We start from the raw sequence: 14,092 nt of genomic DNA on the forward strand, positions 1-14,092 counted from the left end.
ATTCATGGCAGGAACAGAATATTTTCATGAATACTTTTAACTCTTTGCAGCAGAGAGCTCTAAACCTATCATACTAACAATTTAAACAGCACACCAGAGAGGCAGACAACCGGCATCTTTGGCTGCTTACTTACAGGCTGCTTAAGAGGTGCCTGAAACCAGAGGAGAGCCAGCCACGGGCATGCTCACTGCTCAGGGAGAGCTCACCAGAGAACAACGTACACGTATATAGAATTCTGCCATATACATTAAATTGTTTGGTAATTGAGGCTTAATACAAAATATAGCAGCTTACCTAGGAAGTTAAGCAATGGGAAAAAGTAAGTTCATCTACAGCTTACTATGCAGAAACCACAGTGCTCACACAGACATCCTCCTTTTACACACTACATATGCAAAGGGCACACACACAGAACGTTCACTACAAGATATTACTAAGTATTTCAGAAAAAAGTTTACTCGAAATCACGCACGCATGTTCCCTGATGCCGAGAGGCATTGACGGTTTGACTAGCACAAGGAAGGGATAACCACCTGGCTCACAGAGGGTCCCACAAATCCAGAACACAAAGTGCTCTATGAGGAATTTTGTAATGCTTATTCTAACAAACACTTGGAACGAGGTTGGCATGATTGTTGCACAAGCTGTGTTCCCAGTTACCCTGAAGGCCAGGAAAAAGCTTTCCATGGGCGAAGGCACACCGCTTCACGTGGAAGTCGCTATGAAACCATATACTCCAATGCTGTCTACACTACATCCCTTGTGCAAGGGAAGTGCTGGCATTTTCTTCATGAAGGAGACTGATGTCAGGTTATGAGATGGAAGGTAAGTGAAAGAAAAAGTTGCAGGAAACAGATGATTAACAGATGCCTTTTAATGATCAGATACAGGCAACAGCCTGGCCACATCCTTTGGCACATACCTGCAAGACAACCACCACTGCCTTCCAACACCCACCATAAAAGTAAACCCAACCAAGATAAGTACCACAGGACAAGTACATGGCAATCTTTCACTTATAAAACTTAGGTGGAAGGACAATCTGTGTTACGAAGTTAGCATAACAGACCCCCTCCATCACTGACAGAATTTCAAAGTTAGGCAGGCAAGGCAAAAAGTGAATTAAACTCGGTGACGCTGCTACCAAAACCAACAGCAACAACATGACAAACACATAGCCAAGGAGGAGAGCATCATCCGCATCAGAAGTCATCCCCTGGGTCCTCCCTTCCCCCTCTTTGAGGAGTGCTTTATGTTATTGGTTGGTGAACATACATTTCAACATCTATTGGTCTCCCAAAACTTTTATGTCCTTAAAAAAATCTAATTATTACTGGTAACTTCCAAAGATCAGAGTAATTTATTTTTGTCAAATGTGACTGAAGATTAATGGATACAATCAGAAATAATTTGGCAAAGATATATCAAACACATGAAAAGCAAAATTTGTTGTTAAGCGAAGCAAACATAATAAGAGAGCAAGTTCCATGAATGAACAGCAACAATACACAATTCATTAACCAAATGCCTAGGAATATTTCACGCTTCAGAAATCTACTGATATAATCAGAATATCTAGTCAAAGGATAAACATAGATTACCTATAATAATTTCTGTGTGCTTTACAACTGCATTTTCTACCACAATATAGCAGAGGCAGAAGTGAAAAGATCCCAAGTTAACTTTAATAACACACGAAAAAAATTAGTAGCCAGATTTCAGTTTGTATGTATCTGCCAATGGTGCAGACCTTACTGCTTTACCTATTTCAAAATTATCACACCTTCTGGACAAGTATTTTCCAAAGCAAACAACAAAACACTCCTGGAGTCAGGTTTTGTCTCTTATTTCTGAGTTATGTCTAAAGGTTAAGGAACCTAAAGAACTTTATGGCTATCTACTAAGTTTTATACTTTTTTTTTTTTTTCATTTTAGTTGCAAAACCAGAAACAAGGTCTACAAACACAGGAACTAAGGAAGGTTGGTTCTCTCTCTCATTGGCGGATCGTACCAAAACCAACTGAGAGAACATATTCCAAGACAAGCTTTTCTCACAAATCTTTTACATAGTTTCTTGGATAAAAATATGATATTCTGGGGGAATATAGCATTTTAATAGAACAGGAGTTGATGTTACAGCCTCTTCCACAGAAACAGTACCCATGACTTCTCACCTCTGTAGCTGAAGATCTATTTTCATTAAACTTGTAAAAATGACTTACTCTGAGAACTGCCAAATTTGATTGAACCTGCTAGCCAGTTTCAAAGTTACGACGTGAGGTGGATGACACAGAGTGGGCATTAGTGTCCTGCTTTTCCCCCCCCTGAACAGAGTTTGTCACGTGTCTGACCAACTGCATGAGCTATTGGGCAACATCTGCAATCTGTTGGGCAACAGCTGACTGTCACCATACATGTTCTCATCCTCCTGCAGAAGTCAGGTAAAAAGCATTATCGTTTTACCTCGAGCTTTCCATAAGTTAAGGCTATGCATAAAGTTAACATCAATTCTGCTGCTTCTAGTAGCTTCTTAAACCAGTTACACAGCTAATCCCCCAAAGAGGGGAAATCGGAGCACCGATCTAGCGTAAGTACCTTCAGACTGAATGGTGCTAGTACCTTTCATTGAAAATCCAAACAGACTTCTCTGCAGTATACTAAGCAGCTACAGTGCATTAGCAGAAGTTGTAGATATCTCATGTTATAAGAAATATGAGCTGGAGAGCCACTGTGCCTCATCCAGAATTCATGCTTGGTCCTTTCCAAATAGATGCTAAAAGCGCTGTGCAACTCTTGTCTTCTCTTTGCTGCAGATATTCTCCTGCACAGACAAGTGAACTGTAACTACAGACAAACCCACTAAGTAAGGAGCAACAGAATAAGAAGTCCACCCAAGAGCATCCAGCAAAGAGGTTTTAGACAACTGCATACAAGCACCTAGACAATAAAGACTCTGCTGAAACAACAAAATGCAGTGACATTTTTTCTTCAAGTTCATTTTAGCTTCTGAGAACAGAAGGAAGTTTTATAAGCAGGCATTCAGGGTACACCTTCTCTATCTTCAAGTACTTTTGAAAAGCCAATCTGATAAATTTATTATAAACCATGTAATCCAAGAATAAGAATGCAATTAAATTTTCAAGCCTTACCTCTAGTGACTGCATCTAAAGCACAGCCACATCCTGTTGCTCCTCCACCTATAACAAGGACATCAAATTCATCTGTGGTTTGCAGTGCCAAAATTTGTTCTTCTCTTGTGGGGAAATGCTTCCTTATTGGAACAGTCACAGCTTCTGCAGCTTGAACACGCACAAAGGTACCCTGCAAAGATTAAAAGCAACACACGAGGATCTGTATTTACTGTGTATACACACACATATGTGTACACATACACACACACGACCAAATCACAGCATTTTCTATAACCATAAAGGTAAAGTCAAATATTCCCAGTCACTTTACCTGTATTTAATAACAATATTGTATTAAAACATTACAAAGCAACAAACAGTACTAAAACCATAAAGGGCTAGCACATATTTATTTCATCCTGTCTATTTCAATATAATGCTGTTCTCAAGTGCTACTACCTATATTCATTATTTCTAGGAATAGTCTTCTGCCATGTCAAATGTCACAGGATGCTCAGGAAGTACTTTAATAAACAGACACATGGTTAGGCTCTTAACTCTCTACCAAAAAAGTCCATCAAAGCAAAGGACTTAAAGATTAAGGTATATTTTATATTTTAAAATTGATTACTTGTACAGTGGCATTAATTCAAGCTCAAATTTGATGAGGTTCATGAGACAATGTGGTTTACTGTCAAATATAGTATACTAAAACACCAAAGAAACACTATTTCCATATCCTTCTAAAAAATCTTATAAGCAAAGCAATTTATATCCTATCGCATGCTAAAATACAACTTTTCTTTAAAGTGACAAAAACTTAATGATGTTGCAGTTGCCAGACAAGTTCAGATTTTACTGGAATGGCCTTGAGAATCTCTCCAGTACTCTGTCTGATATCCCACGAGCCAGTGCTGCTCTCCGCTGAGTGACGGTGGTGAGAAAGGCTGACATGCTTGCTCAGTCAACTAATATGGACCACGGTTTAAATTTTAATGTTTTAACCAGTTTCTGAAGGCTCTCTTCAGTTAACATTAATTTAAACTGAACTCTGAAAACCTTTACAGTCACAGGAATCCCCAAACCCTACTCCTGGTCACATACTTCATAATAATAATGTTATGAGTGCCATCACTGTGGGTTCATATCCATCACACTAATTTTATGTACAATGGGCTGGGGGCAGATATCATAGTTACTCCGACAGTTAAATAGGGTGCAAGGCCACAAAAGTCACGCTTGCTTTCTCTTTGCTTTCAGCTCTAGCTTTGCTTTTTGTTCCAGCTCTTTTCCTCACTAATTTTCTTCATTCTGCACAAATTTTCTTCATTCTGTCCCTCATTCTGCACAAAACTAGCCAGTGAATTTCTCTCACCACTATTTTTTAGGACCCAAAGGACCCGTCTTTTCCACAACAGAGTAATCACTTGTACATAAGTGTACCTGGCAGACAAAGCACCTGCATTTACAATATAAGAAGGGTAGTCAAGGTACCGGCCACCAAGCCAGAACATGCTAGCTCGGCAGCAGACCCCCCCACAATGCTGAGAACATCACTTCAGCCAGCTCTTCCAGAAATAACCAGATTTTGGTGCTCTGAATTTTGTTTGATTGAGAGAAGTGCTTTTATTGGTACCTAGCACTTCCAAAGGAACTGTTTTAACCACTACTGATTTGAAATACATATGTGAAAACAAATAAAGGCCTACACTACACAGACAAGGAGACCAGGACAGAAGAACTAATTGGCCGATTCAGAATGGATCAAAATAAACAAACAGGAAATTAAGAATTAACATTTTCAGAGTTTCCTGAAAATTATAATCATTTTCAACACAAGAAAAATCTGTTTAAATCCTATAGTCTAAGGTCTGGGCATAAGCCAGTCTTTATTCCAAATGGCAGACTTAACTGATGTAAAATAGTTTGTGTTCAGATCTCCTGGACAGGAAAGAGTAAACTAAAACAAATTCAAGTGACAAAACACAAAATACTACTTTCTTACTACCATCTAGAACAATTTGTCTAATCTCTTTCCATCCACTGCTTACACTGTGCAAGGAAACTCTCTCATTTAAATTTTTATTTCCAAACATTCCTTGAATAAACTGAACAAGTTGTTCCGTTCTTTCTATAGCTTTCTTGCTTATTGCACTGTTAACCATGAATTACAGTTGCCACCGAACTAGCTCCTAAGCCCAGCCTCACGCTGCAAACACACCGTCACAGGCACCGTTTACCCTGCCTCGGTCTTTTATCGTTACTCAGCCCACATGTTGAGTTTCCCAGACAGACTCCTAGATCACTGCAGTTATGAAAAGCTCTCCGCTAATGTAAGCCTCCTCCAGGTTTTAGGAACTCCAGCCACTTTCCCTGGCATTTGCAATGGGGAGGGAATAGACGCCTGCCGTATTAAAACAGCTTGACTGACAAAGGTAACTCGGTTGCTTGCCACCATCTGTTCACGCGCGCAGCTGCCCGGGTCTCCGTCAGCAGCTAGCCAGACGGTGTAGATCCTCTTGAGCAAGCAATTCACTGGTTGTCCTAGAGCTCTGTAAGCAGACCTTGCGAGTTAAAGGTAAAAGTGATTCTCGCAACACGTCCGCTGTAAATTAACAGCCAATCCTGCCATGCACAAGAAGCCTGAACTCAGATTATATGGTGCATACACCCTCAATATTTTTGTTCAAAATTATTTGCTCGTTCTTCAGCAGTATTATGATTGAAATGCATCATTTCTCAACATTCCTATCACTACTATACAACTGAAAATAAAATCTAATAACTAGTAGCCACATCTAAAGGAAGTGCATATTCAAAAGATAATTAATGATCAAATTCATCCTGTAATCGTGGATTATATTGACTATAACGCAAGTAGTTCATGGAAATTACTTCGGATAGCAGCAACCACTTTCATTGCATGCGTCTTACAATTCAATCAACAAGGTAAGTTGGACTAGAGCAAATGCTTCCCTTTATATTAAGGATTTCTATCTTCCAGAAATAAAGTGAAAATTAAGATTTAAATCAACCAAAATTTGGCAAATTATGACTCAAGCTATAGTATTACGCTGATTGTTCCCAAGCACGGTGCTTGTGGTTTCTGCTGGGGTCACCTCCAGCCCAGCCAGCCCGGGCCCAGCGAGGTGCTTGGGCACGGGCTCGCCTCCAGGCAGGCGAGCAGCCGTGTTAGGCACTCAACCAACTGCGGCCCAGGCTTGGTCACCAACTACAAACGCACAGTAATGAAAGGTCTCCTAATTAGAAGCTTCTTTTAACCACCGCAACCCTCAAATAGAGGCGTACGTGCTGCCAGCCCCAGGAGTTCAAGGAGTTACAAGAGACACACAGACAGCGGCGAGGCCGAGCCAAAGCACAGCACATGGGTCAGTCTTGGCGAGCCTCCCGTTACAGCCTCCCATCGCTCTCACATGTTGACACACTAACATGTGGCAGCTGGCAAAGATCACCAGATGAGGTATAAAGTTTTGGCACTTCAAAGAAATTCAGCTTCCACGTTATTCTTCTGAGCAGTTAATTCTGTACATTCCCACCTATTTTGCCTCTTGCCCGGCTCTCTCCCCAGCCTACTCGGCTCTAGCAGTGCTAAAAACTTTTATATCCCCCAAAGTATGGTGGAAACTTTTATATCCCTGAAGTATGGTACACTGATAGAGTTCCAGAATATGTTTTTCCAGGGAGCAATGGACACAAGGAGGGAGGCACTGAGAGGATCCAGCCATTCCTGTCTTCACTCCTTCCTCCGCGGCAGTGAAATGACCCTCCTGTCCCTGTGCTTCCGCAGAGGTTTGCTGTGATCCCTCTGACCGCCTCCGCCAGCGGCTCTGCACAGCTTCCCCTCCCGAAAGGGGACGAGAAAGCAGCGCATGAAAGGTTTTTCCCCTTGAATACCTGAAAACTGCGACAACGCTGCAACTTTCCGGGTTGCGAAGCAAGTGTCACTGTCTGGCCTCCTACACCGCCTCTGGATTTTCCTCAGTAAGTGGTTGCATTAAGCTTGCTTTTTAGTGCTGGTCCAGTACCGAGCGTACAGACAGACAGCTGGCGCCAATCTCCCAGCGTCCCTAAACATCACCCTGTGACTTGGAGACAACAGTGACAAGAAGGAAATTGTGAAGACCAACACCACCCGTGGCTTAGTCTTGCATGTGTTTTGGTTGATCAAGTTCAGCTACATATGCTCAATTTTCTTAAGCTTTAAAAAAGTGAAAATCCCCATCTCAAAATTAGTTTCACATTAGGCTTGCAGACATGCCTTCTTCAGCAAAACAAGTGACTATGTTCAAAGTGTACAACTTAACTTTGGGAAAATAAGAGAACACAAGAAAAACAAAATTCAGAGTTCAAGAAGTCCTAGCATCATTTGGTTTTGACTATATTTTCTGTTTTGTTTTTAAAACACATTATTTACAACAAATGGCTCATAGTAAAACACAGATAGCCACTGGTATAGCAAGAGCATAGAGATTAGCACTGAAATACAAGCAAAGTGATTAGCGCACTAGGAACTGATATAGATATGATTCATCTTGCTGTCAATTAAATGCGAGAGTGAAGAAAAGCTGCGTACAGGGATTCCATCTGCAATAACGTGATTAGTTTGGCAGTGAACAAGTATGTTTACTGAAATAAGCAATTGCTGTTTATATCTACAACTTCTCAGGCAAGAGTTCCTTGAATGGTTTTGATTACACTCTTAGCAAGAAGAAATTTAGTTTGGCAGTTTTAATTCAATCATGAAGTTATAAAGTGATCTAGTAATCCATAAGCAAGCATTCTTGTTAATTTGCTAATGTAAATCTCCAGGTAGGTTTGCAGAGTCAAATTCATCATCCTTATTAATTAAAAAAAAAAAAAGGAATTAGAAAGCCCAGAAGCAGGCTCCGATGCATTATCGTATTATCACACTCTACTGGATTCACCTTGATGACCAGTTCCTACTGACCAACAATGTACTTGCACACCGAAAAGAGAGAAGGATTGCCTGGTGGGCTTAGTTAGGAAAAGACAGCAATCTCTTCCAACTCCAGAACAAAGCAGTGCTTTTCCCCTTAACGACTGGGGGGGAAATCATCATCAGTGATCTCCAATTCAAACTTGGCACATCAAAGAATACCCACATCATCTCTAGTTCTAGCCCACTTGGCTTGATGCATTAAAATAAAGGCACAGAAAGCAAGAATGCAGCAATTCAGTTGGCATCCACAAGAAGCAAGAGAAACTGGTGTTTCCATTTCTCTATCACTACCAGTGTTAGAAGCGCTGGTGAAACAGCTAGCAAAGGCTGGCTGTATCACCTTTGCCATTCAGGTATCTGAATATTTGAGGCCAAATCAATCAATTATGTACATAGCCTGTGTATTTTATGCCCCAGAGGGGTCCAACTTCATCTCAGATGCAACTCTTCTTTTCAGGAGCTCATGACTGGTAGCTGATGTAGTGTACATGGATTTGAGAGCTTCTGTATTGTTCAAGATTAAATTCATTTACAGTGGTAGCACTGAAAAAAAATATGTAAGAGTCTACGCACACTTTTGCTTTATCTGAAAACAGTTCAGGAGGGACTAGTTTCTTCAGACCTCTGCACTACCTGCTGTGAAGAGTTCCCCAACTGACTCCTTTTCTCTGGAAAAGGATTTTTCTTTTTAATCTAACCAAAAGCCTCCCTGTCAGACTTGCGCATTTGCCCTCAACAGCCTAAGTCAGTAAGGCTGCACAGAAAGCTTGACCAGCTTCCTTAAGGGTAATGGTTATTCAATATGAAAGAATCACTCCTGTGTGCTTACTGAAAGAGGTTTTGCTTGAATTAGTGTCATTCCTACTTATTCCCTTACACATAGCATTAAGCTAACCCAGCTCATTAATTCAGTAAATATCCCAGTGATCAGGTTACTAAACAAGACACAGACGTGCAATATTCATCTATCAGCTTATGAGTTAAATTCAACAACAGTTCTGTCATGTCACCACACGTTCCCATCCTCCCTTTGCCCAGCAGGAACTGTGTGTTGTCAAAAAACTCAACACACAATAAGGGCAATTTACTAAACTGCATGTATGCCTGCATATGCGACATGCAGATATACATTTTCAGATTATATTGCCTCAATTGCTGTTGCAGAAATGTGCTCCAAAATGTCAGCACACATGTGTGTGTATAGAAAAATGAGTTGGGATAAAAATCTTGAAAACCAGGACAGATGTGAATCAATGGAATGGTTTATTTCCAAGCTGTAAACACTTTACAGCAGTTTACATACAGCCAAGGTTAACCGTGTTACTGTGCCATTCTCCTCACAGTCAGGCTTTGATCCTCAAACCTAGCAAGGACAATTTAAGTTTCAGTGTCGGAAATTGCCAATACTCATCCCTTTTAGTAGGCAAACCACTCACTAGTATGCTCGACTAACAAATCATAGAATCATTTCGGTTGGAAAGGACCTTTAAGATCATTGAGTCCAAATGACCTCCCACCCATGCTCAAGGGCCAGGAGTTCACCACCCTTCAGCTTCTCCCTTGGAATTACCTGGGACAACCAAGTTTCACAGAACCACCGAACACCAGCTGAGTGAACGTGGAAAACAAAGACAGACAGATCAACTAGGTTGAGTGTTCAGGATTACTAGCCGGCTGACGTCTTTATTCTGTAACTGGGTGCCCCTAATTCCAGGATGCTAGCCACAGCACAGACATCCGGTCACTGAGTGAGGCAATACAAACATAGGTGAAAAATCTGAGCATTTTATTTCTGCCTTATTACGTGATGGATTCTGTTCTTGGAATAACAACAGATTTCCTACAATGTATAGCCAGTTAGTGCACATCTTGGGGCAATATCCTTCCCTGGCAAAGGAAGACAAGATCTTTGCCCTAGCATATATTTGATTGGCAGGCATTATTAAAAAGAGGACACTTGGGCTGGGGACGTGCCCACAGCTTAGATATGTCAACACAACAAATGGACTGTCCTCCTTTGTGTCAATCCCTCCAGTTATGTTCCACCTGCCGCCCTATATTAGGTGTTTAAGGCAGCAGCTTTAAGGGACATCACGTGGGAAATGTGCAAGTTAGTACAACATGAAAACAACATGCTGTTCACTTGACAGATCTATTTGCTTACACATATGCTGGAAATTTTCAGATCCTTTGTAGACTGATCCTACACAATAGGTTTAGAAATTGGGGGACAAGTGGTTATTTCATTTGACACCACTATCACCTTCCATAAAACTTTGGGTTTTAATCTGTCTCTGGAAATTCACAATGGCCATCCAATGGCCATCTATTCCCAGAAAAAAGGGAATTCCCTGAATTCTGGAATACCGCATATACAACAAGTGAGCTATCCAGATCGCTTTTCACTTCCAACTCCTTCTCTTATTTAACAGTCTTAAAATTTGAAGCTGCCATTTCTGACAGTAACGAAGCCAGATTGTAAAATCCTGTGATAAAGACTCCAGAGAGAGTTAGAAACAGTATTATCAGCTAGGTGCAAGACAGGCAGCCCAATGGGAAGCTCACTTTAAATGCTAGGTTTTATTTTCTGCAGCATTTTTTCTGAAGCCATAAGGATCCTGGCTTATCCACTTTCCAGCTAGGTTCCCCAGAAATGACTCATCTCATTTGCTTTACCAATACCTCAGCTGCTACTCCTCCTCCCCATAGAAACAGCCAGAAGATTCAGATCATCATTTATTCAGACATAATACACACCTTCATGGAGCTAAGTGAAGACTGTCTCCCATCACCCACTGTTTTACCTTCAACTAGACCACTAAGAGCCACTTCTTCCACTCCTATTTTCAGTTTGCCCAATTTGAATGGCAGCTTATAGTACATGTGTGGTAACTGAAGCAGTTCAGAGAGTAACAGCTTGCCTGGATAAAGAGCTGGCTGACTACATTTCTAAGGTGAAATGCGCAATGAGCACCTGCTCACCTAGCTGCTCAGACTCATACCATCTCAAAGGAGGGAGGAGGGAGCTCCTTGGGCTTAAGCTTTTCCCAAACCCAGACTGAAGTAAGTCAGGCCAGAGCTCTGACTAGACCTACTTCAACCCGTTTATGGAACACCGATTGCAAATGTTTTTGGCCAAATGTGAGGTGCCAGCCTCACAGCCCACATTTAACACAAGATCAGAAGACATGTTCCCTTATACACATCTACTAAGCCCAGACATGGTTATTTTACAACGCTAAAGCACAGCACAAATGGGCATTTGTTTGCTGTAAGACAAAGAGCAGTTGTTTATCCGCACCAGCTCTGCCTAAAACCAGTCCACAACACATGTTCCTTTTACTGATTTCTCCTTGGCTTCTGCATCGAGAAGCAAGTCAAAGAGCACGGTGACTCCGACTCTACTGCAAGGCGCAGCTATGCCAATGAAATCTATTTTCTACAACAGCAAGAATCAATCCACAAACTGATACCGGAATGTACTGCATCTCTTTCTGCTACCACTACTTTAACAGTAAGTCTCCAACATCACCCTTCACTGCCCGGGGAATTTATTCTGTCCGTGTGCCTTACTCACCTGGAAGTCAGCACTGAACTGTGTCTGGAGCTTACCAGTGTCTAGGTTGTGCCTACCAAGACAGAGGCCAATGCCCACCAGAAACAACAGGGGCCTCGCCATTGCCTTCTTTGGCACAGATCCTATCCTAAAACAGTTTTCAGCTTTTTGAACTGAATGAGAGCTGCCACCATGACTGTTTTGAAGCTGAGATTTTCAGAGGTAGTGCTAGTGGTTTCACTTCAACCTTCTAAGTTTGAAAGCACTGTCCAAACTCTACTTAGTGCCTACACTTCAGTCAGTACTTTCCACTCCTCCTGCAACTAAGTAAAATCCCTAGTAGTACACAAAGGTCATTTTTTAAACGTGAAAAATTATTTACAAGAATCTCACTTCCCCACTGGTTAAAGACCTACAATAGTGAAACATCGTTTAATGCCATCCTTCAGATTAGCACCTACCAAATCAAGCTGAGAGGCTCTTGGCATTCCTTTCCAAACAAAACTATTCGTATAAGCCTAGCATACGCTCAAACAGATTTTAAGTTTCATATTTTATCAGAAATCATAATTAATACTTACGTGTTTGTTTCTATACTGAGAAAATTGAGAGAGGCCAAAAACTGTTGCTATGGCACCTCCTCCAATGAGAGCAGTTCCTTTCACTGCCTTCTGAAATGCCATTTTTTACTGTAAGAAAAGGAGATAAAAATTAATAGGCAGTTTTACCGTGTTAGAATCTAGGCTACACAGAATAGACCATTTGCAGAAATTAATGACAATGTTGTGACAAGTTGAAACTTAGGGTAGCAATATATTAATTAGCGATTTTCATTGCAGTATTAATAATTTCTAAACAAAGTCTAGACAGAGGCAAGCCAGAGTGCTCTGGTATTTGCTGTGAAAGCTGAACGACAAAAGAGTATTTAGATATACAAGTAGATGTACACATACCCCCCATTTAAAGTCTAAGTACACACGTGTGACAAGTGCTCACATTACCGTGGCAAAAGCAGAACAAGAACACCCTCTTGTCAGCCAGATGGCCACCAAACCCTTACCACAACAGAACAGCTGATCTGCTTGACAAGATCACCTTCAGCTACTCTCCTGTCCCATCAAACTATTTCTACAACCACAGTTGCCTAACAGCACTCCACCCTGCTTTCCAGCCAGGAATTGTGATCCCAGTATTCACTGTATACCAGCAAAGCTCGTCCTACCCAGGAATGGTGGAGAAGCGATGCACTGCTAGTCAGGAAGCAGGTCCTTCAGTGGGAAGCAGCAGCAGAGACAGTGGACAAGATTAAGTGGCTTGAAGTAAGTGCAGAACTTTATCATCTAGCTACAGTGGGTTTAAAACTAGCCCTATGTGGGTCAGGCAAATTCTTAAAAGACCCAGTGTTTGGATCCTGAATGAAAAATTTGCATGGAACTGACCTGAATCTTAAGCAGGCACAACCTAATCCATCTTCCCAGGACCGCGGCAGCTCGCATCACATCAGAAACAACATACATCAAGTTTGAAGGACTCCCGTCGGCGCTCCAAGCCCTCCGCTTATGAAGACATCTTTGTCCAAGCCCCAGATTCACCCAGCAGTCTCCACACAAGAGATTTAGCACCGTTAAGGCTTAAAGAGAAGCAGGCAATGTGTACAGCCCCGTGCCAACACCGCAACACCAGCGGACTTACAACACGGCAGGAGTGGCCCCCGGCCAGGAGCAGGGAGCCACGGCGGCTCCCCATCCCAGGGCTGGGCAGGGGGGAGGCCCCGGTAGCCTCAAACGAAGCCTGGTCCAGGGGACTCAGCCCCCGCCTTGGTCCCCCGGCAAGGCCCCGTGGGCCACCCCCGCTGCCCTGGTCCGGCACAGCTCCGGCATGGCACGGTGCCTCGCCGCACGCCAGGCCACATGCGGCGCCTGCTGATCTAGAGGCCCGGCAGCCCTCCCTCCGTGGCTGCCACCCATCTTACACCAAACACACCAGCCTGGGCTATAAACCATTACTTCTGGCAGCGTACAGCTTTCTTGTCAAGATCTGCAGCAAACTGCTTACAGCTGAAGAGTTATTTCTTTGGTCTTACAAATACAACTAAGCACGAAACCTTGTATGTTACTATACGTCTGTACACTTTTCACCTTTGTTCTCCTATTAGTTCTTCCAGCTCATATAATTGTTTTTTCTTTTCTTAAAAAATACACCAAGCATGTTTAAGACGCACACCAAACAAGAAAACTTCATTTTTAAGATGGTATAGATCTTAAGTTCACTCCCTGTGCAGTTTTCTTGCAGCACACTCGGGGGGGGGGAGGGGGACACAGGACGGGGACACAGACGGATGACAGACTCCACACACAATCATTGCATGCAAACATTTGATGTACAGAAGTTGTATGTGTGTATTATATGCAAGTTATTATTGC

At 42.1% G+C, this 14,092-nt stretch overlaps 1 protein-coding gene across 1 annotated transcript in view; it reads right to left on the minus strand.

The window, feature by feature from the left end:
- Positions 1-14,092, minus strand: part of GPD2 (glycerol-3-phosphate dehydrogenase 2) — a 62,615-nt gene that overhangs the window by 36,012 nt on the left and 12,511 nt on the right. The window contains exons 2-3 of the mRNA XM_072874512.1: positions 12,251-12,358; positions 3,151-3,322 (exon numbers count right to left, since the gene is read on the minus strand). Of these exons, the coding sequence (XP_072730613.1) occupies positions 3,151-3,322; positions 12,251-12,352 (274 nt within the window). The 5' untranslated portion in view covers positions 12,353-12,358. The remainder of the gene's footprint in view (positions 1-3,150; positions 3,323-12,250; positions 12,359-14,092) is intronic.

The sequence above is a fragment of the Ciconia boyciana genome, chromosome 10, assembly GCF_034638445.1.
Source record: "Ciconia boyciana chromosome 10, ASM3463844v1, whole genome shotgun sequence".
Lineage (NCBI taxonomy): Eukaryota > Metazoa > Chordata > Aves > Ciconiiformes > Ciconiidae > Ciconia > Ciconia boyciana.